The sequence below is a fragment of the Vespa velutina genome, chromosome 4 (assembly GCF_912470025.1).
Source record: "Vespa velutina chromosome 4, iVesVel2.1, whole genome shotgun sequence".
NCBI classification, from domain to species: Eukaryota; Metazoa; Arthropoda; class Insecta; order Hymenoptera; family Vespidae; genus Vespa; species Vespa velutina.
This window is the reverse complement of record NC_062191.1, coordinates 5,056,572-5,082,286: the sequence shown is the minus strand read 5'-3', so window position 1 is coordinate 5,082,286 and position 25,715 is coordinate 5,056,572. Positions and strand designations below refer to the sequence as shown.

Genomic DNA, 25,715 nt, shown 5'->3' with positions numbered 1-25,715 from the left:
AATTAGAAGAAATAAAACATAAATAAATTAGATTGAAAAATGTGATTTTATTAGTTTTAGAAAATATATGAATTAAGAGCATGCAATGAAAGAAAGTTAATATAATACATAAAAGTAATATCCAATATGCTATTTAAAAATTATATTAATAATTATATTAAAGTTAAAATAAACAAAAATTTACCAGGAATACATATAGCTAGAAAGCAAATATATCAAAGATCATTGAGAAGTTGCATAAAATAAATATTTCACTATTTTCATATAGCAATGGTTGTGTTATATATATGTAATTTTATTATCAATATATCACCCATTGTATTATAATTGGTTAGCCTTTGCAATTTTTTCATGAGCATAGCACACACTTTCAATTTTTATATAAATATAATAAAAATGAAAAATAAAAGATTTAAATTTATTTGTCCTTGACACATACTACACGTAACACACAGTATAATAATGTTTAAGTAAATAACATATCGGTAATTGATCTTTTAAATGTCAAATTTCTTTTATATTTCTTTGTCTTTTTTAATTAAGACTAATTATGTAAATTTTGAATTATAAGTTTAGTAAATATTATTTATATATAAAATTTATATGAAATACATTTACATACCTGAAATAATGATGCATATCATTAATTCGTAAATACGCAGAAATAATCAAATTTGAAAATTCTTTTAAAAAATGAACAATGTAGTATTACCAACTTCAAGTATATAATCATATATTTTAACTATTTAGAATTATATATTTTAGAATTATATATATATATATATATATATATATATATATATAAACATTGAAAATATTTTAATTTTAATTTTTCTTTATATTATTCTATACCATTTTTATATTGTAATTTTATTTTTAACAATTATTGAAGAAATATTTCATTGCGTCTACTGCCGCCATCTACTGGTCCGATATATAATTATTTACTCATTTTGATATCAACGCTGATTGGCCAAGGCACGTACAAACAAGGCTTGAGAAAAGATCATAAATTATTAAACTAAGTTTAGCGAAGAAACGAAGTTTCATCGTTTTAAAAACGTGATACTATTGGACGTTTCTAAATCTGTATCAGATCGACCAATAATCATAAACCTTGAAAGTGAAACGGACAAATTTGTGTAGCATGAATCGGCGTAAACGCGTTATACCAAGTTAGTCCTGTGAAAAGCATTTTGCAAGATCAAAAAATATGGCAATATTTCTTGTTACGTTGACAAGTGTACTGTCAGTAGTGTAATGCTTTCTGAAGTATTAAAGAGTTGACGTAGATTCAAGACTATATACATGGTGATATGCCATGATATATATTAAATATACATTGACAATACATTCACGCTAATTCGCTATCCATTTCTCTAAACAGTTGGTAGAATTTATGCGTGTGGTGTGCGGTAGTCCGGCGACGGCGTCCGTTTGTAGGAAAGAGGAAAGGGAGAAGGATTCCTTTGTCGGAATCGAAGACGACCTTGTGTGTTTGGAAATCCACAAAGACCAGAGATCGGTAAATTTGGTATCTCTGAGAATTCAGCGAACCCTACGTGCATTCTATTTTCTTTCTCCTTCCCTCAGTTATCCATAAACTTATCTACACCTCATCGTAGATTTTTTTCTTTCCTGTAAAGTGGAAGAATAACAGTGGTACATAAAACGATTACTCGGCTCCCTCCCTCGGGAGCTTCTGCGCCTCGGCGCTTAAGCCGTGTTAGGAAGAAAAAGGAAGAAATTACGGAAGGGGGAAGGTTAAGGGGACGGCAGGAAAGGGAAGACGCGCCGTCCATCACCATGAAGCTTGTCGACCACGTGGTGAGAAGCTTCAAGGTGGCCAAGGTCTTCCGAGAGAATTCCGATCGTATAAACAGTATCGATTTCTCGCCAAATGGAGATACACTTATCTCCTGCTCGGAGGATGATCAAATCGTAATATACGATTGTGAAAAGGGCACTCAAGTTCGTACAGTTAATTCGAAGAAATACGGCGTTGATTTGATTCATTTCACACACGCCAAAAATACTGCCATTCACAGCAGTACCAAAGTAGATGATACTATTCGATATTTAAGTTTGCACGACAATAAATATATCCGATACTTTCCTGGTCATACTAAGAAAGTAGTATCGCTTTGTATCAGTCCTATAGAGGATACTTTTCTTTCTGGATCTTTGGATAAGTCCTTGAGGCTTTGGGATTTACGTTCACCAAATTGTCATGGTGTTATGAATGTTTCCGGACGTCCAGTTGCCGCATACGATCCTGAAGGTTTAATTTTTGCTGCTGGAGTAAATTCAGAGAGTATTAAGCTATATGATTTACGCAGTTTTGATAAAGGACCTTTTGTGACCTTTAGACTTTCTCAGGAAAAAGAATGCGATTGGACTGGCTTGAAATTCAGCAGAGATGGTAAGACCATTCTGATATCGACCAATGGCAGTACAATTCGCTTGGTGGATGCTTTCCATGGTACTCCATTACAAACTTTTGCTGGTTATTTGAATAACAAAGGCATTGCAATAGAGGCCAGCTTTAGCCCAGATTCACAGTTTGTATTTAGTGGCTCTACAGATGGTAGAGTACATGTATGGAATGCAGAAACTGGATATAAGGTATGTGTTCTTAATGGAGATCACCCTGCACCAGTTCAGTGTATTCAATTCAACCCAAAGTATATGATGTTGGCATCTGCATGTACCAATATGGCTTTCTGGTTACCAACAGTTGATGAAAGTGCATAAGACTAATCAGACCAATGTAGGGCGATGCTCTCAGAAATTTATTTATTATTGGTATGGAAATAAGCTGAGAACTACAGCAAACAGAAAGAAATGGCGGTGTAAAGCTCCTGGGTATATTGATTGAAAGAATATTGCATCTATAATATATACAAGATGAAAGAGCCGACGTATGAGACGCCGGTACCGGTACGAACCCAAGGAGCCAAAGGATCGTCAAAGGACAAGAAAGATCACCATTACATGATAATCATGGTTTTGGTACTTGCACTTGTCTACTGCAAAATGGCACGTTTAGAGTACGTTATACTCTTTCTATGTATGTCGTCGTTGTCTTCGTCGTCTTCATCGTCATGCATCCTATGGCGCGATGAACGCGACCATTATAATACATACCTTGTCACTGTCTAAACTTGTGACATACCATCACTTCTATAACATCTTAAAGTATATTAAATACTGCTAGTATTCGGATGTGTCGTCTTGTGTACATAGTTTCTTTCCACGTACCTGTGTGTAGTATAATGGATAAAGAACAACTTATATACTGGAAAAAATCTCCTGTGACAGTGAATTTTGTTAACTCACGAACAGTTAAAATATTTCAGCATATTTGCTTTTCTTCCACTTTATCTGATTTATATATAAGGTGAATCACAAAGAAGAGTTTTTATTATGCATTGACAATATTAAAATCAAGGCAATACATTTTTTATGCATCAATTCAAACAAGAAGGTACGTTTAACATTTTTGTACCATGGTATAAATGATATCTTTGAATAAAATTTTTCAAGCAGCAAAGAATAATTTGCTTACAATTTTCTAAACAATTTTAATTCACAAATAAATCTGATATTTGTTTTAAATTTTGATTGCATCGATGCTATGAAAAATGTTAACAAATTTCGAAATCTTGACTACACACATATTATTGTTAATCCTGTTTGTATAGAAACAGACTGTCAATATACATGTACATCCACACAGATACAAAGAATCATAAATGAGCATTCAATTACACCTGGTTGATTCTTAGAATTTGAACTCTTTCATTACTTCATTCATTTATACTTTTGTTTAATTCATTTATTCTCATGTACGACCGTCCGAAAACCAAAGGTGTTTGATCATCATTTATTGAATACTACTAAAAGTATATTAATACAATGATACATACACGAAACATACGATGTTATAATAAGCGAAAAGAAGGTAGTCATCGAGCTTATTTATTATATATGATAAGCACACGATCGCTCATCTACGTTTTCTTTGACAGCGTTAAGCATTTCAGGTTATTACGAATTTTTGTATGATAAAGTTTATACCATATCTTGGTTTTGCACGACTGCCACAAATACTTGCGTTATTATGCGTTATCATAACTACGATATATCATCATCAATTTGCATACGTGAAACCGGCGGGCCGGAATGAAAAATTAATCAATATTCGTAGTGAACGCAGTAAGGAAAACGTCTAATCATAATCCAGTTATTCTTGAGTTTGACCAGATCCTCCCTCCTAGTCTGCCTCGAAGTGCATACGAATAGACAGGCTTGTTTTTTCAGAATTTGCATTGTAAAAATTTCAAGATTACTAGGCTATGTTGTAAAAGAAAAAGAATAAGAAAGAAAAAACAAAACAGAAAAGAAAACTTTTGCATTACCGTTGAATGTTACACACTTACACAAGCATTCTTTGAACTTTGATCGCATTTGATTCTTTGAACTTTAGCTCGATGGTTAGTTGTACTTTCACACATATTTTCGAATACATTTAAATTAAAAGGAAGCACCAATTTTTGTTTGCGCTATCTCACATATGTACACAAAAACGATTATTAGCCTGCCTATTTATCCTAGTACATCACCGTGAGATTTTCATTTCTTGATCCTAAAGCTGCTTTGATGCTTAGCGAAAGAAAAGGAAAAGGATAGAAAGAAAAGAAAAGAAAAAAAAAACAACAAGAAATACGAGGTGCATTAGCCTATAAAGATAACCTAAAATGTGATTTAGTTATTTCAAAAATTTATGTTTTTATGATATGTACGTAAAGAGGATTCTATAGAAAACTAGATTAAAAAAAAAAAAAGGAAAAAAGAAAGAAAAAAAGGAACTGTACAGTACTACGATTGATAGATATTTGTTTTTGTAAACTGGTATATTTATAATTTACTGTTTTCTTTTCTTTTTTTTTTTTTTTTTTTTTTTTTTTTTTTCTTTTTTTAATCTATTATGATTATAAAATCAACATTTTTCTATGTTGCTAGGATACTTTGCTTCCTGGGTTCCCAAGTGAAAAAGTTTCGCAATAGGCACGACCGATACAATTTATGTTAATGACCAATATTATTTTAAATATTCCTTTACGATTGTTATTTATTTTAATTTAATTCCGTCACAACGTGATTTCGTATGATTTCTTTTATTTTTGAAAAATACCTCCATTTTGATATCGTAAGTAGCATTAAATCGAAATTACTTATGAATCATCCTCGTTATAAGAGGGGGAGGGGTAGAGGGGGGGGGGAAGAGAGAGAGAGAGAGTAACCTCATTTTTGGTATATATTTTAAATGAATCTATCCAGCCATTTAAAAACGATAGAATGGAGATACACACATACAAATAAAAATATATGTGTATGTATATATGTATATTTAAATTTTGATATGAAACGTAAAAATTTTTAAAGAATTTTTGAATATTTCGAGTAGTTTCGAAAATAATTATTTACACTTTTACTTTTATCAAGAAAACTTTCTGCGGTCGTGCCTAAAGAAGAAGAAAAAAAAAGAACAAAGAGAAATTAAAGAAATTAAAGAAATTAGTTCATATCGATAAAACAAAAAGTTTCAAGATCATCGGAGATAATTTCCATTTTTCCATAGATCGAAGAGACTTGGTTTTTTATTTTCATTCTTCTTTTTATTTTATTTTTTTTTTTTTTCACCAATATATGTACATATATATTATACAATGTTCGTTATTTTAACGTCTAATTAATAGATTTATTTTCTAGAGTTAGTACTTCGCGAGAAAGAAAAAATACGTGATTATAATATTCTACTCGATAGAGAGAGAATGCATGTTTTTTTGCGTACGTGGATATATCTACTAGGCTGGATGCACCCATTCGTCGTATACTTTCGTGTACGATCGTGCTCCGAGGGTCAGCAGCGTGCATGCATGCGTGCATGCATATATGTATGTGTCGTGTGTGCTTGCTGCGTGCGTGCGTGCGTGCGTGCGTCGTACGCTTGTCTCTTCTTCGTTATGTAAAATAGTATTTTTATAAAGGCAAAACAGTGTACGCAAGGTCCATAAAGTCACGACGTTAAAGAAAAAAAAAAAAAAAAAAAAAAAAAAAAAGGCGAGAAAGAGCACGTAAGAGATGTGATGACGATGACGTTCGGATTAAATAAAAATAAAGATTCGTAAGAAAAAAAGTCATACATATTGCCACATGGGAAAAAAAAAAAAAAAAAAGAAAAAAAAAAAGAAGAAAAAGAGTAATAAATATAAATGCTGGCACGGAATTGAGAATTTTTTCTCGTCAGTTTTAATTACGATGTTCGATCCATCTACTTATCTAGACTAAATGTTTCACGGAGGTCTTCTGTTTATGTAAACTAAATGTTCCACGGATGTCATCTATTTATCTAGACAAAATGTTCCATTGGACTGCCAGCCGATTGACTAAAAGTGCCAATTTGAGCACATACCCGATGCTAAGAAAAATTAAATAAACGATAAAACAGAAAGAAAAAAAGAGAAAAGAAAACAAATCTGTAAAAACGTGCAAAACACAAAACACTGTGTTCCCTTCTCAAAAGAGAAAGAAATAGTTGTGTATATATGTGTATATATATATATATATACATGCATATATACATATATACATACATATATATATGTATATATATATATATCAATGCATTGGTATCCATGTAGAGTTCTCTTTCGTTTTCTTTTTTTCTAATCGATATTATCAAGCGTTCAAATGAATAAAAATCTGTGAAGTTACTGATAAATTTATCGCATTTGTTAGTAGGATCGATCCATTTGTACGTTTAATTTCGGGTACATAGATCACACAGGAGTATATACCTAAATCGATTTTCACTTCTTTTCTTTTTTTTTTTTTCTTTTTTTTTTTCTTCTTTTTCTTTTTTTTATATTAATTAATTCGCAATATTAAAAAAGTAAAACTTCTTGTGTATATATTCTACTGCTTCTAAATTTCCTCAATAGAGGAAACAGAATGAAAAATTTTTTTATCTTAATTCAGATTCCTACTTATTTTTATTCATGCAATTCATTTCATATAGAAATGTAGATTTTCAGATTCCAAATTTAATTTTTTTAATTTCAAAATCCTATATAAATATTGGTACATATATATATAAATATATATAACAATTTTAATAAACCCAGCCTTGGTACTGTATGAAATAGTTATCTGAAAAAATGTGAATGTATTAATCAAATGTGAAACTTCACTTATAAAAAATGTATTCTTTTATCCATTTAAGTTATGTAAAAATGTCGATAATTAAATTTCACTTAAAATACCATTCATTTGATTTTTGTATCAGCTAGGATCATTTTAATACAAGATAAAGTTACATAAATTTGTAACAAATACAAGATCAATTTATAAATGAAATTTATTTCTTCAGAATATTAATGTCTAAGTATATATGATGTTTTTTGAATAAGTATGTCATAGTTTACTTATTTTTTCTAACAAAAACAATGTTCAAATATATAAAAAACTTTTTTTATTGACAGTTAAAAATACTACATATCAGTGTAATTATTTGACTAAAAGTTGCTAAGAAGTACATTATTCAAAATATAGTTATAAGAAAAATTGACTATCAATATCTCATGTGAAAACTTTATTTGACAGAAAGTTTAATTAGATAGTCACTTCATTAACTTAATGCACAAGGATTACGTTGTCCTTTACCCTTTATTCTCCCCCCCCCCTCCTCTTGTAAAATCATGATTTAAACGCACGAACGTCTAATAAAAAAGTAAAAAATGATTTTTGTACATATCACTAATATTTTGTCATTAAAAAAAATATTTTTAAGTTATATAAAATCACTAAGTTATATAATTAAATATTTACGTTCAAAAATGTAATTATAGTAAAAACTGAAGTTTTTATTAATTCAATTTTTAAATAGCTTCCTTGAGTATTGTATTATATATAAATATGTTCTAATTATGTAAATAATATGCATAAAGATATCTCACCTGCAGTATAGTTTTGCCAAAATATAATAAATTTATTAAATGTAGGATTAACAATATTTATTTTAAACATTACTTTGTTCATCTACTGTTTTTATATGATATAATTCTTTTGCTTCTGTAGAAATTGGAATAGGAGCTCCAGACATTAAGTCTCGCCCTTCTATTGTTTTTGGAAATGCTATAACATTTCTTATACTTTCCGTATTACAGAGTAAACAAACAAGACGATCCAGACCTAAAAAGTACGTAAGTATTGGTGTAAATTTTATTGAACAAATTCAGTCGACGAATTGAATATCTTGTTGTAAATAGAAATACGAAAGTAAATACCTAGTGCTATTCCACTATGAGGTGGTGCACCACTAGATAATGCTTCAAGCATATGTGAAAGTTGTTCTTCATTTATGTCTAACATTTTTAATATTTGTTTTTGAAGATTTGCATTGTGAATTCTTACTGATCCTCCTCCTATTTCTGAACCATTTAAAATTAAATCATAATGTAAACCTCGTACCTATAAGAATGAAAAGTTGTATATATAAGTTCTGTATATTGCTAATAAATCTACTACCTTTTCAGGATTTGTTACAAGATATTTCATATCTTCTGGATGAGGTTGTGTAAATGGATGATGCATACTTTTTAATAACTGTGATTCATTTACTTCAAATAATGGAAAATCAATAAGCCATAAAAAGTTATAGCCAGACGAACGTATTTTTAAATTATTATTTTCCAATATATTTGTAAATTCAATTCGTAATTTTCCTAAAAGTTTTTGCTAAAATATGTATAAAATAACTTTTATATTCTTAAGTTAATTCCACAAATATAATATAATAATTTATACATACAGAATCAAGTTTAGGACCAATAGTTAAAAATAGAATGTCTCCAATTTTCAAATTCAACATTTGTATTATATTTTCTGTTATATTTGAGGAAAATAATTTGTCCAATTGTAATTTCCAAGAATTATCAGAAATTTTTATTTGAAACAATCTGGTAGCTGAAAAATATTTGTTTTTTATATCATTAAATTCTTCCTTAACAGAACGTGTTAAGTATTCCTATAAAATATAATACATAGAAATCAGTTCAAAAAACATTGTTTAAATATGTGTATATATATATATGGTATTATGAAATAACTCACATGTTTATTGGGAAAAACCAAAGCACAAACTTCGCAATCTTTACTATTTGTTAACTTAATATTTTCTTCCAATATAGTCATATTAATAATTTGTTTAAGATACTGAATCTGCAAAAATGGTATAATGTATACTTAGATAATGCTGAATATAAAATTCAAGCACATGCCTACGTTTGTAAATACAATTTTCTTACTTCATAAAGTATTCTCAAGTCTGGTTGATCTGTACCATACAATCTCATTGCATCATCATAAGTTAAGCGTTTAAAAGGTGTAGTTATAGTTTCTGGCCAACTGTACTTTAACAGATTTTCAATTAACTCCATTATACCCTTTTGATCAGTAAATGACATTTCGATATCTAACTGTAGGATGAGTTTATTATAAATTTTAATAATGCATATGTAAAGAATAGATACTTCATTCTATGAAAAAATAGGTACTATCATTCACCTGTGTGAATTCAGGTTGTCTATCGTGTCTTGCACCTTCATCTCTATAACACCGAGCAATTTGAAAATACCTATCAATTCCACCTACCATCAATAATTGTTTGAACTGTTGTGGACTTTGTACAAGGGAATAAAATTTTCCTGGATGCCTTGTTGGAACTACAAATTCTTGTGCACCCTATACCGAATAAAATTTGATATATGTTAAATTATTATTAATTTGAAAAAAGTTTTGTAATTACATACCCCGGGTGTACTTCTAAAAAGTGTTGGAGTTTCCACATCCACAAAGTCACATTCATTGATTAAATATTCTCTCATCTTTGCTATAAGTTTAGAACGTGTTCTTAAAGTTTTTTGCATTTCAGGATACCTTAGAGCAAGATATCTATATTTCATTTGTGTTATCTCCTTTGCCTTATTATAATGTCTAATAGAAAATGGAAGATGTGCTAATGCTTTGTTTAAAACTTCTATAGAATCAATTTGTATTTCTATATCACCAGTTTTCATGGTTTTATTTACTTGTTCTTCAGGTCTCATATTTACAATACCAACAACACGTATTACACTTTCATATGGTAGATCTTTTATAATCTCTATTAAATCCGTTCTCTAAAATAAATATTAATTGTTTAATTTTTTACTTAATTTTTTTGTTATATAAAAAATGGCATAGCTAAAAAAAATAGCATACATCATCAGATATTATAAGCTGTGTAGAACCGTATGCATCCCTTAAAGTTATAAATTTATTCATTCTTTGATATTCTATCCAACCATTAAGCTGTACCGTAGTTCCAACATTTTTGCTTGTTAATTCACCACAAGTGTGTGATCTCAAACAATACTTATTAACTGGTAAATCTGATCTGTCTAAAGCAGATACTTGTTGAATAGCTAAATCATGAGAATATTTTACAAAAGCTGATGGGGAATATTTCATTGAAACAGACTAAAAAAGAGATCAAAGGCTTCTTGTATGCTATATATCAATAAAAGTAAAAATGTTTACATTAGATATGAAACTCACACATGCACTATCAAGTACATTTAATACGGGCAAAAGATGTCTTGAAATAATACGTGAACTTAACTGATAAATTAACCTCTCACTGGCAAACATATTAAAATTAAATGGAATGCTGTAATAATCGCAAATCAAGTTTTTTGTTCTTCTTAATGCATATACATTAATCAATAATTATATGTTCAATTATCGAGTTTATTCAATTTCAATTTTAATATCAGTGATAACATAAATTTATAATTACTATTGTGCTAACGCTGTAGCAACTTTTATATAATTGAAGCTTAAGGCTATTCATCATCCCTGGTTTTGTAATAGTTTACGCCAACAATGAGTACAGGCGTAATTCTTAAACAATTTTAATAAACAAGATCTCATTTTAAATATGAAGGTTCAAGCGAAGACATGACTTTTTCAAACTTTCGAAAAAGCTTTATTTGCTATGAAAAAGATCGTGTCAAAAAATAATTTAACAATACTTCATACATAAAAATATAACTTTTTGAAAGTTTCGAAAAAGTTATGTCCTCGTTTAAACCTTCATCTTCAAAATAAAACCTTGTTAATTAAAATCATTCAAGAATTACGCCTTGACTTCCTGTTGGCGTAAATGCTTTTTTTAATATTTTCATGAAGAAAAAGTTTCATATAGTGGCGCCTAATGAACTTTGTGGTAAAAGAGTTGCTGATACCGAAGAGTGGTACCGAATCAGTTGCTGTTATCTTTTATATATATGTTATATTTTATGTTTTATACTCCATCGTAAGTATTATCGAATTAAAGGCTGCTTAAATACGCTTTTTTATTTATAATACGTTAACTAGTATAAGTTTAGCTAGAAATAAAATGTATAAAATTTGTACAATTAACAAATTAATGTTGTAATATCGAAATCGATTAATCGAATAATCGATTGTTTTCGTTTTGATTGCCAATGTTTTTGAATTGACTGTAAAGGGTTCGATTAATCGAAAAAAATCTATTTTATTTTTTCAAAACGATTGTTAAACATAGATTTTTTACCTAAAACTAATTTTGAACCGAGAAAGTATTGTTCATAGAGAAAGAATATAATATGAAAACATTTTTTTATCACTCTTATTTTTTCAGTTCTAACTCCTTTAAATATATGATTTTTTTTTAATTTGGGAAAATCGATTGTTACAATCGATTGTTGAATGTTCGATTATACAATTATGAAATTGATAAGGAAAAAATTTTGTTTCGTAAAAATTAATCAATTTTTCGATTAATCGATTGTTTACAGACCAATTGATTGATGATATCGATTGTATTCGATTGCCAACAATCGATTATTTGCAGTCGATTGTTACACATTATACAAACACTTATCAATTAATCTATCTTAAGAGAAGTATAATCTGGCATATGATTTTTTTTCTTTTATAAAATGTATTTTACTACGTACAAAAATTTCTATCACAATTAGCTCTTTTAGGTTAGACATGAGAGGGTAATAACCTATATAATCTTATACATCGATATAATAGGTGTATATTGAGACAATGTTTCCGAATTGCGTTTGTAGTTCATATTTTGTTCATATTTGTCGCTGAAGTCGTATACGCAACGAGCAATAGGTAGTGAAAAGCCTTGATCTTTCACGATTTGGATTCTACGAAGTGCAATTAATGTTTAAAAAATCGGTAACTCCATCACAAAGCCATAAATTGTTCAATTACGTCTGTAAACTTATTACACTAAATTTCAAAAATATTCGATGTTAATATTTATCTATATAATATAGTGTATAAACTATGCATATAAGTATCTTGATACTTCATTTTATATGTAAAAGTAATAAAATACGTTTATATTGATCAATTTTTGCTGATAATAGAAGTATTTAATCATCAATAGTAAAAAATGATTTATATTTTATATTATTTTATAATAAAATTCAAATTTTTATCATTCCTACAAATTGTCATTTTAAATTTACCGCGCAAAATATTACCAATCAATTAATAGTTTTATTTTGGCAGACTCATATTATTATTATTATTGACTTGTAGTATAAAATCAATCGTATCAATTTAAACACTAGGAAAGATTATTTCAAATTGAATATCTTATTAAATATAAAAGAAATATAATATTCAATGTTTTAAATTAATTCACCATATAAAAAAAAAATTATAAATATTATATTCCTATTGTTTTAGGATAATCTTTGAACTTTCGATTCTAGTTAATTCTAGTGCGACCCTCAAAACTTTCCTGTTAACGATAGTTACTTCAGATTAAGGAGTAATTTTATTGGATAAAAACTGTATAATCACATTCGTACAAATCGAATACTTCATGTGAATTACTCTACTAATATACTCTCTAAATACAGATGATTTCATTGATGATGCGAAATAAAATGATGCCAAATAAACTATTTAATGAGATATGCAAAAGGATGAATTTAAGAATAACAATTAACGTGTATTAACAAAGTTTCGATATTTTAACTTTTCAACTCGATATTATCCGGATCTTTTACCGCAGTAAGTTTGAAATTAATTTAAAAAACAATAACTACAGTATATGCAATCTCAAATGTTTTAATTACGTATCGAAGACGTCAAACGTTACAAATACATATCATCTTTTTATCTCTAAGAAATCTTGCAAGAGTAACAAAAAATATTCCATCCGTCGTAGTACTGTCAATTTAGATCAACATACACAGCCATTTTGCCGATCAGAATGTATAGCCATTCGAGAGACAAGAACTTCTTTATTTTTAAAATTTACTTATATTTCGTGATTCTGTGAATTTTATCAGTGTATTTTATCGTTCAAAAAGAAAAAAACTTTAAGGTGTACTTCTCGATACGTGTGTAACTTGTTTGATAGCAACAGTGTTTGCTCGACGATATTCTTGTGGAACTGTTGCATGTAACGTCTAACCTGACTTTTATTTTCAAAGGATATTTCGAATTGAAGTCTTTTTTACTAGGAATGTAAACAAATACGGAGATACATTAGTTTTTATTTGCAATTTACATTTATATTTTCGATAAACTTATTACGATTTGTGAAGTAGTAAAAGTGGTACCGTAATTTTCTACGTTTATAGTTTTCGTAAGTTTATTGATTAAAACGTAATGCAATTTAATCGAGGATTTTTTTTTACTTTTTGTTTTTAAAAAAAATATGTGCTTTTTATGTATAATCATGAGTGAATTGTGATTAAAAAAGTCGATAACCTGTACAAAATTGATAGTGCGTTTAGTAGTGTGGTTGTATTAGTAAAAAAAGATTTATTGAAACGTAGATATTATAAATATAATATTTTAAAATTTAGTGATCTGCTACAATTTTAATGGTTAAGAAGTAAGTTTTTAGATAAGAACTAATTTAAATTAAGTGCCATTTCTGTCATAAAAATGTGATTTTAAATAATGTAATTTATATTATTGATACTTGGTTTTAATTGTTACATTGTTACAGATAGTACTCCAATCGTTTTAATGACAAATATATTCTTCGAGATAAAAGTAATAAGATCAATAAGAAGCATTTAATAAAAATGATTTTGTTATTTAAAAAGACATTGGAATGACTAAAATTAAACAGATACAAGATCAATGATTGATCTTCTTCAAAAATTGTATAAATGTATATTAGCAATTTTGATTATTGATAATTTTTAATATTTAAAATATATTGATAAAAATAATATATATGCTATCTTTTAGATAATATAAAAGATTAATTATCGAAAAAAGTTCGCAATGGATGAAAGGAGAGTAGCGGATTATTTTGTTGTTGCTGGTTTACCTGGTCATAATGATGACCTTATAGGAGAAAATGAAGTTAATGAAGAATTAGAAGATTGGTGTCAAGAGGGAACACATTTGAAAGATATACATATGCAACCACCTATCACAGATCTTGCTGTAATTTTTCCAGCTTTGGGTGAACATTGTCCTGAAGGCTATACATTGTTAGAATATACCGTATCAGGCTTTCCAGCAGATTTAAATCATGGCAGTTTACGAACAAATGAATGTTATTTATGCTATAAGAGAGGTCGGGACAAACCACCATTAGTTGATATTGGTAATTTTTTAATTTAAAATTATTAATGATAAAAAGATTATTAAAATTATATTGAGTATAATGTATTTTTAAAGGTGTAATATATGAAGGGAAAGAGCGTATAATGCAGGATGCACAAATGGTACTAGAAACTCCCAAAGGACACATAGCGAATGTAAACAATTCTACTTCAAAAATTTTTGTAACATATAGACGGGCCAGTCAAAAGATGCCTTGCAATTCTCTTGTTGTTACCGATATATGTGTTATTTTGACAAACAAAGGGGAAAATCCTCCACATGCATTTTGTGTCATTAATAAGAATTTAAATAAGGGAATGTTGGGCAGTGATGTATTTTTATGCTACAAGAAATCCATGAATCGTGCTAACCTCATATCGTTCAAGCCAACAATACTTTATAAATATCCTACAACTGATTATAACAGTTTCGTTTTTCCAAATTCTGTTGCCATGTTTTGTTTACCTATGGGTGCAACTATAGAATGTTGGCCAAAAATGGCTTGCAAACCTAAGTCATTATTTTCAACATTTGTCTTAACAGTCGCAGATGCTGCACAAAAGATATATGGCTCAGCAATAACATTTTATGAAGAGTTTACATTGCCACCAGATGCTCTAAGCTGTAAAGGAAATTTGGATATGAAAGACATTGAAGAGAATACAAAAAATAATGGTATGTGATTTGTTTGTTTATCAACTTTTTAGGTTTTCATATTAATTAAGCATGGTCGCATGAAATAAAGGTAGTATCATATATGCTCTTAACAACTAATATATAAAAAAGTGCATTTTATTTTTTTTTTTTTTTTCTTAGACGAACATTTTTGGTTATTTTATATGTAACTTTTTAATGTGCATTTCAGCTGATAGTATTGAATTAACGGAGGAGTTTCATCAACCAAAAGCAAAAATGTTCAGAAAATATGGAATACTTAAGAAGCTTAATATATCCCAATGGGCAAAATTACAATTTACAGATCCTAGCAGTCAGTCATTAAATATCAGCAAGTCAATATGTATATTATCACATTGGCCATTTTTTGATACATTTGAAAAATTTCTAGTCTTTCTGCATAGTATGGTCAATGGAAAACCTCAAAATGTTTCAATAGAAAAGTATATTTCTTATTTTTTGTGTGATATACCTTTCCCAAGTCCCCAAAGATCAAGAATTCTTGTGCAACTTAGTAGTAAAGATATGCTAATCCTGACTCAGCCAGAAGATTTAGTTTGGCCTAGATCTGGTGCCAGTTTTAGGCAATTATTAATCAATTTGGGTCCTGATAATTGCTTATTGATATTGCTCCTAATCTTAACAGAGCAAAAGATATTGGTTCATTCATTACGGCCTGATGTGCTAACTTCAGTGAGTGAAGCTATTGCAATGATTTTATTTCCATTTAAATGGCAATGCCCGTACATACCACTATGTCCATTAGGTTTAGCCGAGGTATATTCGATTTTAAATTTAACTTCAAAGATAATCTGCTACATATTATTAAATTTAATGTGTAAATTTCAGGTCTTGCATGCACCATTACCATTCTTAATTGGTGTTGACTCCAGGTTTTTTGATCTATACGATCCACCTTCTGATGTTAATTGTGTAAATCTTGATACAAATAATATAGCAATCTGTGATGACAAAAAATATTTGAATGTAAAATTACTTCCTAAAAAGGCAGCTAGACAACTTAGAAATTGTTTAGAACATCTTTATTCAAAATTAATCTCTCTTGGAAAGATATATTCTTCTCAAAAAGGTAATTATGCATGATATAAATAATTTGTATATGAATAATGTACGTTTACATGATATAAATAATTTATATATGAATAATGTGCATATATATTTGACATTTCAGATCAAGAACATGATGATTTCAGTGTAGATAAAGAATTTCAACAAAAACAAAAAGAACAAGCTTTGGAACTTGAAATACAAGATGCTTTTTTAAAATTCACTGCTACTATTTTAAAAGGCTATCGATCTTTCCTGTTACCAATTACAAAGGCTCCTACTGTAGGATCAACAGATCCAACAAGTTTATTTAATATACAAGAATTTTTAAGAAGTCGTGATAAGGCACATGCAAAATTTTATAGTATGCTTGTTAGAACTCAAATGTTCATAAGGTAAATAATATGTGAAATCAATGTACTGTTCTCTAGATATATGTTATATAAATTAGACATATGTTTATATTTTTATATCTCTGTTTTTGGAATTAATTTCTCAATGGTTACTCTTAGATTCATAGAAGAAAGAAGTTTTGTATCTGATATGGATATGGCTGGCCTAGCTTTTTTTGATGAGTGTACTGAACGTGTGGAAGAAGAGAATGGTAGAAAAATTTGTGTTACTTTATATTTTTTATATTCTTGTATTAATAGATATTAATTTAATAATTATCATATATATGAGATAACAAAAATTATATTTTATTTATCAAAATTTTAGTCACACTTTTGGAATTGGATGAATCTCAACATAGCGAACGTACTGTATTCATACCTCCTCCTGAAGCAGGACCAAATCAAGGACCTTTTATATATAAAACGTTTAAATTAAATCCTGAATTAATGAGGCCTGAAAAAAATTTTAATTTAAGGAATCCAGCCTTAAATGCTTTTGGAATTGTACCTGGAAGTCCTATGGCACGTAGAACTAAGCATGAAATAAAAGTAGCTCAGAAAATGGCGCGCAAACAGGTAAACAATTATATATAAAGTATTTGTTACAAATTGTTTGAATATTACTTTATAATTTTTATTTCAATTATAGGCAGCAATGCCTGATAGATGGGCTAGATGTTTACTTGGAACATGTTACAGTCTCTGGTTTTTACATTTACCAGCGATGTTACAGGTTTCCGGTCAACCAGCCGCAATTTTGCATCAAGCATATGAATTATTAGTTCGAATGCAAAAATTACACCTTGATCCTATGGAAGAAGTATATATTTTATACTTGTATGAATTAAATGATATGTTAAGGATAAATAAATATTACAATTGTTTATAGGTTTGTTATAGAGCTATGATGCAACTTTGTGGATTATATGGACAACCATTATTAGCTGTTAAGTTATTATTTCATATGAAACGTAGTGGTGTTCAGCCAAATGCGCTAACATACGGATTTTACAACAAAGTTTGTGATCTTTTTAATTTGAAGTATTTGATAAGTATAATAATATATATTATATATAATATATTAATATTGATTTTTTGCAGGCTGTCCTTGAAGCAACATGGCCTTCTGATATGACAAATTCAAGTCAGTTAATGTGGAATAAACTACGAAATGTTATCGTTGGTGCAGCTTTGTTTAAAAAGGCTGGCAGAAAAGGTGCCAGAAGAAGACTTAATTCCAATGTTGATTTTTTAAATACTGATGGAATAACTGAGGAAATGGAACATGCTCTTTCCAGATCTAGTCTTGATAGTAGTCACTCTCAAGATACAGAAGCTGCTCATAGTGACTGTGAGTCATTTATTACTTATATAAGTATATAAGTATATATATATATATATATATATATATATATATATAATTTTAATCAATATTAAATTGTTTTATAGCAACAAAAGGTAGTTCTGTGCCTGATTTACCAGGATATGGATCGTATGAATTGAAAGCAAAACTTCTTAGACAAAACAGTATAGTAAAAGATCAAGCGTTGCTGAATATGGTGCAATCAGAGAAATTAAATCGCTCTTTTAGTAATCCAAGGTATTATACAGAATAATAATTATCATTAGTTTTGGATGTATCCAACAGGATGATTATGTACCGTTTATGTTATGCACGAAATATGCATGTATAAAAATAACTGCTATCTGCATATTATACTTCTAAAAAGCTTGCATTGATGATACTATGTTACGGTGCTGGTATAGAATAGTACGCAGTACCGAATCGCCCTTGAAGAGTCCAGTACGAACACCAGTTACTGAAAATGATCCATTGGGAGCTCTAATTAATGATGAAACGCCAGTTGTGTCACCTTCTGAGGAAAATGACTCCAATTGCTCAACTAGTACTTTAACAGTTTTAAATAATACTGTTGAAGAAAGACCAGGTGGACCACTTTTATTTAGAAGGTATAAAAAATTTCACAAAATTTAGTTATAAATAATATGGCATGATCACTGTATCTTCGCTATAAAAAAGAAAAGTTTCTTTATAAATATAAAATATAATTATAGTTTACGATAATTTATTCATTGCTTTATTTACATATTAGTGCTTATCGCATTTTTCTTTTTTATTTGTGAGACTTGCAAATTATTTTCAGTAATTTACCACGGAGTGCAACATTTCATCAAGCAATAGATGAAAGTAGTACAACAGTAAGTGGTAATTTACAAAGGAGCGAAACGATGCCTCATTCAGTAGCACCACCAGGTGAGGAGAGAGAAAAAGAGAGACTGGAAATAAGCAGTCTTTGGTCTCAAAAGGACAGTGTGACATCTAGTTTATCTAGCCTAGGATCCAGTTTAAAACTTAGTTTTGGGTAAGGCAGAAAATTATATTAAAGGTACAAGTATTTTCTAATATACATTGAACATTGATTTACAAAAAAAGTTTCATATATATACATTCAATAATTATTTTTAATTATAAATTCGTGTGATAAAAAAGGAAACAAAGTAAATAAGAGAATGCTTGTACTATCTTATATCAATAAAAATTTTTGTATATATATTTAATTTCTCAGATAAAATAGCTTTCCCATTTAGTCTTTCCATTCTAAAGTCAATTTGATTTTCTTTTATCATTATTTTGCATGTGTGTTTCGAGTTTTTGTATCATTAATTAATGTAAACGATACTTAGCCAGCGGGTTAGCATTTACTAAAAATAAAGAATTAATATTATCAAATCAGCTCATCGAATCTCTTAGTCTATCCAGTTATATCAGGTATGTGATATTAATGTTACTTTTAAAGACAGAAATTGCTTAAGTATAATTTTTATTTACTTATGCACTATCACATTAATAGGAAAAGACTATACATCCAGACAGTATGTTCAATAATATTTTCACATCTTTTTTATTATCAATAATTCTATATATTTTTTTAGTCCATCAGGATTGGCTGGAAAAAAATCCAATGAAATAATATTGGGTGGCTTAAACAGTTTGAAATCAGCTGCAACAAGCGTTGCCAAAAAATTTGATGAAATAAAAGAAGCTATATCTGCAACAAGTACTCCCGTTAAACTCAAGGAACGCGATCAAAAATTAGGATGTGGAGTGTCACACGAATCATTGGATTCTTGTATCGATGGATCCTTACAAGATCGAAATGAAGTATCTGCCAGATTGTCTGGTGCGTTATATAATCGATGCTGACATCTTCTTAGTCAGAAGAAATAAGGGATATGTATACATACAATAATAGATGCGCTCATGTATTGCATTGATATAAACATTGTGACTGACTAAGGAGATGTAATACCTGTTATTTCTATTCTTGCAATGTATGTGATATTTCGTTTAAATAGGTGATGGAACTTTGGATGTATATTTGTTATATGAACTTGGAGAAAGTTTATATCCCAAAGGTTCTAGAGAGTTAGAAGAACGTGCTGCTATTGAATTTGTACTTTCAAGTGCTAGTAGATGCCACAATTGCGCGGCAATACTTTATGATGAAGAGATAATGGCAGGGTGGCAACCAGAAGATTCTAATTTAAACACAATTTGTCAGTATTGTGACAAAGCCACAGTTCCACTTCTTACGGTTACTATATTAGATTATAGGTATAAAAAATTCAAATTATTATAACATTGTTATTATAACACGTTAACTATATGTGTATTTCTGTTTATTAAGATGTAAAACAAATGAAAAAAGCAGCGATCCTTTAATGGGAGCTTTAGTTGAACTTTCGGATAAACCGAGGGAGCAGTTGGAGCCAATTACAATACCGTATCTAAATCCATTGGTTTTGAGAAAAGAATTAGAAAGTGTATTGAGCCAGGAAGGTGATACATGTTTAACTAGACATATATTCATTGAAGAACATCCAATAGTATATTGGAATCTAATATGGTATTTTGAAAGAATTAATTTAACAAGTCATCTCTCTGATCTTTGGTTGCATAATGATGCAAATAAACAATTACAAAGCAACTCTAATTCTGTGAGTATAAGAACAATGTGGGATAATGAGAGAATTCATATGGGTCGATTGCCAATGTATCTGCAGTGGAAACTAAATACTACAGAAGATCGAACGTAAGGATCATTATAGTTTTTGTATATGATATTAGCATGGCTTCTATAAATTATATATTGAATGTAAACGTACTGAGTTGGCAGCTTTCGTTATATTACATGTGTACAATTTTATAGTAGAAATATGAGTTACACATTTTCTGAGATAAATATGATTTCTTTTTATGTTATTAAAAAGTATTGATTTATAGCATTTCTTTTTAGATAAATAATTATGTATAAAATGAAGAATATTGATGTTATTACAGCAATTAAGTGATATTTAGATATTATTTAACAATTTTTTAGGGATTAGATATTTTTAGGGATTTATAGAATTATATATAAAAAATTAATCATGTATACAATATACAATAATACTGAGTAAACAATTTAATGTGTATTAACAAGCTCTTTAACTTTCACCAGGTTGTATATAAGAAGCATACCAAAGTTTTAATGAAAACGTGACTATTTTTATACAAGAGCATTAAGTTGTATTGTTCCAAGTGTGACACACGACATACAGATCAAATGTTTTTTGTATATTTTATTTGATATTATGATATTTATCACTTTGTAGATATCTGTCAAGATGTTTTGTATGTTAGAATAACTCTACTTAAATACGGAAAAATAATTATGCATGAAATTAATATTTGTACTGCTTAGAAAAACATAATTTATGCTCTTGGTATATAATCCATACCACATTATGTAAACTTAATTATCAGATAGGCACGTGAACTTGTGCACATCATTTCTTGTTATTGTAGCAGCATGGGCGTCTGTAGGAATGTACCTTGAAAATCAGTTAAAGTAAAAGTTATATTGTCATAAATCTAAATTATTTGCACAGTACAGTGTGTTACATATAAAAACATTTAATAAAAGATTAGAACTTTTGCGATTCCAGGAGAGGCTGTATCTGCTTGGTTTATGCATTCAACACCTGCAGACGTCCATGTATCCAAACTGGGATTCTATACTAACTCTTTGGCGTCAGTTTATTTGAAGGAATATAAATTATGCTAGAATATTTTTCTTATGTTCGCAAAATTGAAATTTTCTCTCTAATAAATCGTAACTCGTAGTTTAAGGTAATATTATTCAATGTTGTAAAATGGAATATCGAGAAAGATGATTTATAGTTTTAATTAACTTGACACTTTCAGATTAATGCAAACGATAATATCATACGTACGTTGCAATGACTTGACAGAACCTATAAAAATAGTGGCCTTAGAAAGAAGTAAAAATCAATCTGAAGAGGAAGCTCCATTTTCTATTTATAGAGATATTTTGTTTTTGGCATTTATTGCAGTCGGTGGAGGAAATATTCATCAAGGTAGAATTTATTAAAGATAAAATTAGGCTGAACGGCATATATGTAGAATATGTTATATTTCAATTATTTTTATTTTTATATTAGATCTATACGATTATTTTTCTTTTTTCTTTTTTACATTGATATAATCATTTAATCCATGAATTGTATTTTTTTAGGAGTTTTTGATAAACAATACGGTTCCGCTTTAGAACGATTAACAGAAAACGAAGAACACCTACTTCATAAACAAGATGCCCCTCCGTCCCTAATGTCGCTATGTTGTAGACATTATTTTAAACAATTAATCGTTTGAAAAAATAATCGATTGCAATGGGTATTATGTTCATCAAGATACTCGTGAAAAATATTGGGAGAAAGTGTATTTGGATTAGACTTTAGATCAAACATATAAGATTGAATGCACAATGCACGCGAAAATTGTTAATATCGTGCTAGTCGACAATTGTGACAAAAATCATCATAATGTATCAAACGTTGTTACGCCAGTTTAACGAAAGTGATTGTTTATTTTATTACAACGATTTCTTATTATTTCCCCGTTATTGCATGGGGGTAAAAAGTAAACGTGATCAGATTAGCGCAACATACGCATTCAATTACGCATAGAATTTCTTAAAAATGATATACGTCCAATGTCTCATACCATTTTCGTTTTCACACGAAGTTATTTCTATCGCCTTGAATTAAAATCGAGATATATATATGGATCGTTAAATCTAAGAGTATAATACGGGAAAATGTTAAATGCCAAAGAATTTATAAATTTCGTAATAATACGTAGATAACAGCTGATTTTTCCAGATATTTTAACGGACATTCTTTTTTAGTCCGTTTTTTACATAAATATACAATTGTGTTTCATTATTCAAAGTGCGATTTTACAGGGAAGTCTACAAAGTTACTAGTCATTGTTTTCTTTTACATCGAAAAGAAGATCGATGATTGTGAAATTTAATAATATTCAACTAATAGGACTTGATAATATATTTTCCTGTACTCTTAGATAAAACAAACATATATATGTACGACCAAACATGCAATGTAAGTATTGTTTTTATCTATCGTACACCTTCCTGAAGGCATAGCATTAACTAGCAATGTGTGAATTTCTAGTGTATGATCTAAATATGTAGTTTGCAATTATATATGAATTTTGAACGATGGTGTTATTTAACCTGAGGGGATATTGAATCTATAAGCTCTGTTTAAAATTCTGAAAGATCAAACGGAGCGACTAATAAACGAGCTAGAATTTTAGATTACTTTGTGTAAAATAGCAGGAGGAAGATTTGTCACGTGGTGAATGAATGAAGGTTGTCCTTATGACATGTATGTTTATCAAAGCACGTATGCATCGATGCGTTTTGTGTTTTTTTGTGGTAAGAAAAAAAAAAAAAGAAAAAAAGAAAAAAAATTCGCAACAATGAATATTATAAATATCTTATAGAATTCCTTCTCCTGCCTATTTCTTTTTTTTTTTGTGCTTTCAATTTTTTATGCCATGTACATTTACCTTGAATACTGAACGAACAAACAAAATATAAAGAAATAAATAAATGTATTATTGCACGCGCGCTCTAACGTATAAACATACATACTTCTATAAACACATAAATAAATGACATATAGTAGATCCATAAAAGTCGATCTCTGACATATTTTACAAAAAATAATATCATCCGTTTAGTAACTGAGGCATAGAAATCGCGTGTCTTAATTGTAAATACAATTGATGATTGATACAAATTAAATTTATTCGACAGTAATATTTAGTATTTTTTATTAATTGCGCTATATCGCGCGCAGAATATAAAGTTATTGCGCAGTCCGATTTTATAATAAAATGGAATGCTTGCCAATTGCATGTGCATATAAGTACTTGTATATAAAAGCGCATGTATACCGATTGATCTTGCGACATGATATCATTCATTATGTAAAATTTGCATGTGTTGTACAAAATAAGAACATGCACATAAGAATGTGCACGTGTACAGACTTGTATATGCACCATAGGTATGCGTATTGATGATGGATTTCTTTGGCAATATTGTGCAATACAGGACTGGTTTGTTTTGAATTAAACAATTAAAATTATTTAACAGAATACTGTGTATATACGAACAAATAATAAAAATTAGATCGTAATTTTTCCGTGGAAAATTAATCACGAAAAAAGCATAGTGTATTCAGAGACGTGAAAGTATATAGTTATTAACAATTTTCTCTCTTTTTTTAATTTTTATTGTAAACTGATACTGATATCATTTTAATTTCTCATATTATTTCTACAAATAATTCCTCTTCTTCTATAAAAACGGTCCATCCTGTATCTATACGAATTATTATCAGCTACATGTTGATAAAGCCATATACAAAAAAAAAGTATGTAACTATTTTCGATAATATACCGCCTTTAAACTTAACAGGACGAGTGTGCACTATGACCTTTCATTTTCCTTAATGTATGTACAAAGAAATAAAGGTACTAAAATGCATTAATTATTTAATAATGCAAAAATATAGAGATTGTTTGTAAAAAAAATATATATAAAAAAAAAATATATATATATATATATATATATATATATATATATATATATATGTATATGAATTTGGTAAAGAACCTTTGATACAGTCTTTTATCTGAGCAGCATGCGCGCAAGAAGCAATAATTAATACTCAAAAAGGATATAACCGTGTACAGGATGAGAAAATTGCAAATAAACTCGTATAAAAAGATAAAAATAAAATAAAATGTTAAGTTTTATTACGAGCTCGTTTGTTATTATCAATATTTATTATATTGTAAATGTCTTAGACCATTTGAAGAACGATCTCCGATTAAAGTGAGAAATTCATTAATTCTACACTCTTTTGATGTGTATTACAAGAGAACGAAGCGAATAATATTATATACAGTAAACACAGCATTTCTAGCGATTATTATACAAGTAGTATTATTGTTACATTAGTATGCATAATAGCGGAGTTCCTAAACTATTTTCTTTGCAATATATAGAAATCATCTCTCATTTTTCAATCCTTTAAAAGAGAAGAGAATCAAATAAATATATACAATTTGCAATATATACATATATATACATGTAAATGTATCACACACATACACACATAGACACAAAATAGAAATTAATGTTTAAAACAGTGTTATATGCGACAAATCATGTTTATTTAATAACAAATAATATGTTCCATAAGTAGAGACAACACACATATAGACACATATACATTAATAGTTTCGAAAGCCGAAATTACGAAATAACACATGTGCCTTTTAATTATATATGTATATTGTAACGCGTAAAAGAGAGTTATATCGACGTCATTCCTTCGTATACCTTTTGTATAACATTAGGCGATATTAAAAAAAGAAAA

At 28.8% G+C, this 25,715-nt stretch overlaps 3 protein-coding genes across 10 annotated transcripts; 2 read left to right on the top strand and 1 right to left on the bottom strand.

Moving 5' to 3' along the window:
• The first annotated feature begins 1,125 nt into the window (after nucleotides 1-1,125).
• On the top strand, nucleotides 1,126-8,065 carry LOC124948462 (WD repeat-containing protein 82). The gene has a single exon (XM_047492130.1). It carries the CDS (start codon nucleotides 1,807-1,809, stop codon nucleotides 2,752-2,754), a length of 948 nt encoding a protein of 315 aa, XP_047348086.1. The 5' UTR covers nucleotides 1,126-1,806; the 3' UTR covers nucleotides 2,755-8,065.
• On the bottom strand, nucleotides 7,521-11,299 carry LOC124948461 (aspartate--tRNA ligase, mitochondrial). Of its 5 annotated transcripts, none has more exons than XR_007100736.1 (11): nucleotides 10,663-11,280; nucleotides 10,327-10,584; nucleotides 9,876-10,244; nucleotides 9,631-9,807; nucleotides 9,372-9,542; nucleotides 9,178-9,285; nucleotides 8,876-9,091; nucleotides 8,593-8,802; nucleotides 8,352-8,535; nucleotides 8,022-8,256; nucleotides 7,521-7,784 (listed from the first exon to the last, which is right to left on the bottom strand). XR_007100736.1 is itself a non-coding variant. In XM_047492127.1 (10 exons), the coding sequence occupies exons 1-10, from the start codon at nucleotides 10,753-10,755 to the stop codon at nucleotides 8,084-8,086; spliced, it is 1,959 nt and encodes a 652-aa protein (XP_047348083.1). In that variant the 5' UTR covers nucleotides 10,756-11,281; the 3' UTR covers nucleotides 7,521-8,083. The 5 variants fall into 5 exon arrangements, 2 of the variants coding, with proteins under 2 accessions (XP_047348083.1, XP_047348085.1); XR_007100738.1 differs by having other exon boundaries at nucleotides 10,327-10,529; nucleotides 10,663-11,277; XR_007100737.1 differs by having other exon boundaries at nucleotides 10,327-10,614; nucleotides 10,727-11,277.
• Nucleotides 11,300-12,923: 1,624 nt separating this feature from the next.
• On the top strand, nucleotides 12,924-25,540 carry LOC124948931 (DENN domain-containing protein Crag). 4 transcript variants are annotated; one of them, XR_007100908.1, is made up of 20 exons: nucleotides 12,924-13,176; nucleotides 14,126-14,293; nucleotides 14,374-14,737; nucleotides 14,812-15,411; nucleotides 15,602-16,188; nucleotides 16,261-16,501; nucleotides 16,604-16,874; nucleotides 16,992-17,083; nucleotides 17,200-17,450; nucleotides 17,524-17,694; nucleotides 17,764-17,892; nucleotides 17,976-18,225; nucleotides 18,324-18,474; nucleotides 18,642-18,845; nucleotides 19,040-19,258; nucleotides 19,830-20,077; nucleotides 20,253-20,511; nucleotides 20,585-20,989; nucleotides 21,885-22,068; nucleotides 22,144-22,282. XR_007100908.1 is itself a non-coding variant. In XM_047493277.1 (20 exons), exons 3-19 carry the CDS (start codon nucleotides 14,410-14,412, stop codon nucleotides 21,773-21,775), a joined length of 4,437 nt encoding a protein of 1,478 aa, XP_047349233.1. In that variant the 5' UTR covers nucleotides 12,924-13,176; nucleotides 14,126-14,293; nucleotides 14,374-14,409; the 3' UTR covers nucleotides 21,776-21,787; nucleotides 21,885-22,022. The 4 variants fall into 4 exon arrangements, 3 of the variants coding, with proteins under 3 accessions (XP_047349233.1, XP_047349232.1, XP_047349231.1); XM_047493277.1 differs by lacking the exon at nucleotides 22,144-22,282 and adding an exon at nucleotides 21,745-21,787 and having other exon boundaries at nucleotides 21,885-22,022; XM_047493275.1 differs by lacking the exon at nucleotides 21,885-22,068 and adding an exon at nucleotides 22,475-25,540 and having other exon boundaries at nucleotides 12,927-13,176; nucleotides 22,144-22,316.
• The last annotated feature ends 175 nt before the right edge of the window (nucleotides 25,541-25,715 follow it).

Bases quoted from the DNA above. Each gene is read 5' to 3' on its own strand.
- LOC124948462 (XM_047492130.1), top strand. From the start codon at position 1,807: ATGAAGCTTGTCGACCACGTGGTGAGAAGCTTCAAGGTGGCCAAGGTC.
- LOC124948461 (XM_047492127.1), bottom strand. From the start codon at position 10,755: ATGTTTGCCAGTGAGAGGTTAATTTATCAGTTAAGTTCACGTATTATT. The intron at 9,286-9,371 runs GTAAGAAAATTG...CCATTTTTGCAG, and splicing joins ACTTGAGAATACTTTATGAA to ATTCAGTATCTTAAACAAAT. The intron at 8,803-8,875 runs GTATGTATAAAT...TACATATTTTAG, and splicing joins TTGGTCCTAAACTTGATTCT to CAAAAACTTTTAGGAAAATT.
- LOC124948931 (XM_047493275.1), top strand. From the start codon at position 14,410: ATGGATGAAAGGAGAGTAGCGGATTATTTTGTTGTTGCTGGTTTACCT. The intron at 14,738-14,811 runs GTAATTTTTTAA...GTATTTTTAAAG, and splicing joins ACCACCATTAGTTGATATTG to GTGTAATATATGAAGGGAAA. The intron at 20,990-22,143 runs GTAAGGATCATT...TGACACTTTCAG, and splicing joins AATACTACAGAAGATCGAAC to ATTAATGCAAACGATAATAT.